We start from the raw sequence: 4956 nt of genomic DNA, 5'->3' as shown, positions 1-4956 counted from the left end.
ACCACTCATCTATGGGCAGAGAGTACATATACTGTGCGTAAGCAGAGTGAAAGTATCAGTTGTGATTTGCTTCTTTAACAGAGAACATCATCATCTAACAAAACAAATACAACAAGAATAAAAATCATACATACAAAAAAAAAAACAACAAAACAAACACTACCACACACACGCATAATAAACATTAAGCAAAAAATAAAACAAATTAACTTAAAAAAATCATATACAAATGTAAAAAGATTAAGTAAAACAAAAACACAGTGTTCCAAGACTTGAGTAAAGAAGAAAACTACATCACCAGCTTCTGGAAAAAAGGATATTTTTTACAACCCTCCTCCACCCCATAAAAAGGATATTAAAAAGTGTATAAAATACAAGGATTTCCACAACATCATATCATTTCTCAACTAAACCTCAAGACGAAGACATCTTAAGAGAACCCCCCAGCAAATAGTGTCTTAAGAAACCAAAAAAAAAAAACAGAATTCGGATTTACGAAAACAAAAGTTGCTTCGATAACGTGAAATACCTCTTGCAAAACCAAAATATACCTCATTTTGTTGAAACTCTTAACGTAGAAAAACAAAACAACAAACTTTTTTTGTGAAAAAAAAAACTAAATTCAAACAAAAACAAAACCAAGTACAAACTCCAATGATTTAAGGCTCTAGTCTAAAACCAAAAACAAAAACCCAAACACACGCTTCGACTTTCTCGAAGGATATTTATTTCGTGTTTTTACACGAAATAAAAAAAGAATTAAATAAATTTTTTAAAATTACCCACACACAAGATATGGCTATATCCTTGCTGCAGGACGCACAAACAAGAAGTAAGTTTTACAAAAACAAGTGAAAAATTGTTTAAAAAAAATTATATAGTTAGGATTTTAGGGCTAAAAAATATAACAAAATATTTTAAAAATATTAAAAACTTTTATAATATCTTCAAAAAGTTTTTAGAGTATTAAAAAAACATTTTTAAGATATAAAAGAGATATGTCTTGACTATTAAAAAATATTTTTATAATATTTAAATATTTTTAGAATATCAAAAATTTTTTTATAATATTAAAAATAATTTTTTTAATATTAAAAATATATTTATAACATAAAAAATATGTTTATAATATTAAAAATGATTGTAGAATATAAAAAAATATTTTTAATATATCAAAAAATATTTTTATATATTAAATTATGTGTCTTAAATATTAAAAATATTTTTAAATATCCAACAGTATTTTATTATATTAAAACATATTTTAATATATAAAAACTATGATTTAAAAAAATATTAAAAAATACTATTTTAATAAAACAAAAAATATTTCTAAAATTTAAAGAAATGAAAAATTGCTTAAAAATATTAAAAAATTTTTAAAAAATTATAAAAACAAATTTTAAATTATTAAAAAAAATTTAAAATATTAAAAAATATTTCAAAAATATAAAAAAATAGCATCAAATATATTTTTAAAATATTATAAAAAAAGTTTTTAAAAAGTTTTTTGAAATATTAAAAAAATACTTTTAAAATATTTAAATGATTTTTAAAACATTAAAAATATTTTTAATATATTAAAAATATGTATAAAATATTAAAAATATGTTTAAATTATTAGAAATATTTTTAAAGCGTTAAAGATATTATTAAACATATTTTTAAAATATTAAAAATATTTTTAAAATATTAAAAATATTTTTATATATTAAAATTATTTTTTAAATATTAAAAATATTTTTTAAATATTAAAAATATTTTCTAAATATTAAAATTATTTTTTAAATACTAAAAATATTTTTTTATAATTAAATATATTTTTAAAAGCTTTGAAAATACTTTTAGAGTATTCAAAATATTTTTAAAATATTAAAAATATTTTTAAAATACTAAAAATATTTTTAAAATATTTTTAGAATATTAAATATATTTAAAAATATTTTTAAAGTGTTAAAAAAAATACTTTTAAAATATTAAAAATGTTATAAAAATTTTAAAAATAATTTTTAAAATATTTTAATATATATTTAAAATATCGAAAATATTTTTTAAATATTAAAAATATTCTTAAAATATTAAAAATATTATAAATATTATAAAATATTAAAAATATTTTTAAAATACTAAAAATATTTTTAAAATACTAAAAATATTTTTAAAACATTTTAAATATTTTAAAAATACTAAAAATAATTTTTAAAATATGTAAAATATTTTTAAAACATTAAATTTTTTTTAAATTATTAAAAATATTTTTAAAATATTAAAAATAGTTTCAAAATAATATAAAAATATTTTTAAAATATTAAAAAAAATGTTTAAATAATTAAAAATATTTTTAAAATATTGTTATAATTTTCAAAATATTAAACATATTTTTTAAAACATTAAAAACTATTTTTTATATTAAAAACTATTTTTTTCTATTTTTGTTCTCAACATTTTTAATTTTTTTCTTAAAATTTCAACATTTTTACTAACTTCCCCCCTTTCTTCTTCTCTCTTTCAGCACTAGCCGCCGCTCTAGCTGGCATGCAACAGCGCGAAGAAGTCGATCGCTCTCTATCACTCTCGCCTCCCATGTCTGCCAATACCTCAGCCAATACCAGCATGTATCCCGGTTTGCAACAGGCCGCCGCTGCCTCAGCCTTTGGCATGCTATCACCCACACAATTGCTGGCCGCCAATAGGCAGGCTGCTGCTGCCTTTATGGCCGCTCAATTGCCCATGTCCACATTGGCATCCACCTTGTTTCCACATCATCCTGCCTCGCTATTTGGTTCCTGGGCTGCTGGTAATCCAGCTGCCGGTTTAACTTTGGGTGGAGCTCCTCATTCACCACCTGCCTCACCGCATTCACCCATCAATGTGAATACACCGAGCAGTGGCAAGCATACACTAAGCATGACTTCACCCACAGCCTCGCTGCAATGCGATATGCCTGCGAAAAAAGCGCGCAAAATCAATGTGAAAAAGGATCTCATCTCGCCCAGCATGGAAATGTCCATGAGTGTGAGTGATTTGTATAATGGCATGCCGGGACCCATTTCGCCACCCTCCTCAGGCTCCTCGCCCAATTCTTCATCGCATGATGTCTCAAGTCCTGCCGGCGTTCTCAATAAGGATGGTACATCTCGCGACAAAAGTTTCACCTGCAAGATTTGCTCCCGATCCTTTGGCTACAAACATGTGTTGCAAAATCATGAGCGCACTCACACCGGAGAAAAGCCCTTCGAGTGCCCCGAATGCCATAAGCGTTTCACGCGGGACCATCATCTAAAGACTCACATGCGTTTGCATACGGGAGAAAAACCCTATCACTGCTCCCACTGTGACCGTCAATTTGTGCAGGTGGCCAATTTGAGACGCCATTTGCGTGTGCATACCGGCGAAAAACCCTACACCTGTGAAATTTGTGATGGCAAATTCAGTGACTCCAACCAATTGAAATCCCACATGCTGGTGCACAATGGCGAGAAGCCCTTCGAGTGTGATAAATGCCACATGAAGTTCAGACGCCGCCACCATTTGATGAATCACAAGTGTGGAGTGCAATCGCCCATAACACCAGCACTGAGTCCGGCCATGAGCAATGACTATAATATACTGAATTGTGACCAAAAGAGCTTCTATGGCTCCGAGGAGTCCATGGAAATTGGCAAACCCTTGGTCAGCCATTCCATCATGCATTTGGCCGGCATTTCCCATATGGAGGAGGAAGCTCCTTTAGATCTGTCGGAAGATGGCAGCCAAACCGATGAGTCGTGTCCCCTGCGTTTCCGCAAGGCCAATGATATACGACGAGTTTTCCGTTTGCCACCTCCCCAGATAGTGCATGTGGCCAGTGATATGCCGGAACAGACAGAACCCGAGGACTTGAGCATGCATTCGCCGCGTCAACACAATGGCGAAGAATTGGCAGCGTCCAATCCCTCATCGGCTGCCCAGAGTCCGGAGCCCATGCTAATGATGCAAGATGATTTGGATTTGGAAGACATAGATGATGCTGCCACCATGTACATGCGTCAGCAACAACATCAACAACAACAACAACAACAATATCAGCAACAACATTTGTCTAATGTCAAGCAAGAGCAGCAGCAGTATCAGCAACAGCATTTAGCCAATGTCAAGCAAGAGCATATGGAATAAGCAAACCATAGAGACCATGGCCAAAGGATAATTCCTAGAATTTTTCCCCAGCACTACACATATATAGTCAGAAACCCCAGGAAACCAAATCCAAAGATTGTATATACCAAAACAAATCTAGCAAATCTTGCAGGCGCATTCTCCATCAAATGGAAATGGCTAAACTCCCAAGGAACAAAAAAAAACGAGAGAAAAGCAAAATTTCTAAAATTTTCTTTTCTTCCAAGAAAGCAACAAAAAAACCCAATGTCATCAACACACAACTGATCACCGGCATCAAGTATGGCAACATCAATGACACTCAGCAATGCTATGATGAACTTGAAACAGGTCTAAACTCTTCGAAATCCCCAAGTACAACTCAAAAACTTTTTTCTAGAACGTAAGTTAAACCAAAACAAACCTCTTTCCCCCCACCCCCCCCCTCCCCCTCTCTCTCAACCAAAATAATTGCACATAATTTTGAAATTGTACAAAGACTATAAAATCATGAACATTATTTTTTTTTCATTATTTAAGAAACAGTGCCATTTATATATAAAAATGATTTTAGTTTTAGTTTTTATTATTTTTTTTTTGAATTTTTTTTTATTATTTTTCATGTTGCTCAAAAATTGTATATTTTTTCGAAAACAAAAACCTTTAAAGGGAAGTCAAATTTGTAAATAATGCTTTGAATTGTACATAGAAGAACAAAACCTAAACTTTCCTTTTTTTTCTAATTGCACATATGACAAAAAATTTATTTTTATTTTTTTTATATTTAAGTTTAACTTTACCTAGCCTTACATTTTATTTTTA

At 29.4% G+C, this 4956-nt stretch overlaps 1 protein-coding gene across 1 annotated transcript; it reads left to right on the top strand.

Annotated features, from left to right (window-relative positions):
* The first annotated feature begins 741 nt into the window (after positions 1 to 741).
* Positions 742 to 4368, top strand: LOC106089531 (protein krueppel). The gene is made up of 2 exons (XM_013255381.2): positions 742 to 832; positions 2513 to 4368. Exons 1-2 carry the CDS (start codon positions 796 to 798, stop codon positions 4153 to 4155), a joined length of 1680 nt encoding a protein of 559 aa, XP_013110835.2. The 5' UTR covers positions 742 to 795; the 3' UTR covers positions 4156 to 4368.
* Positions 4369 to 4956: the final 588 nt, after the last annotated feature.

The sequence above is a fragment of the Stomoxys calcitrans genome, chromosome 5 (genome assembly GCF_963082655.1).
Source record: "Stomoxys calcitrans chromosome 5, idStoCalc2.1, whole genome shotgun sequence".
Classification (NCBI taxonomy): Eukaryota; Metazoa; Arthropoda; class Insecta; order Diptera; family Muscidae; genus Stomoxys; species Stomoxys calcitrans.
This window is presented reverse-complemented; position numbering and strand designations above follow the sequence as displayed.

Bases quoted from the DNA above. Each gene is read 5' to 3' on its own strand.
- LOC106089531 (XM_013255381.2), top strand. From the start codon at position 796: ATGGCTATATCCTTGCTGCAGGACGCACAAACAAGAA. The intron at 833-2,512 runs GTAAGTTTTACA...TCTCTCTTTCAG, and splicing joins GCAGGACGCACAAACAAGAA to CACTAGCCGCCGCTCTAGCT.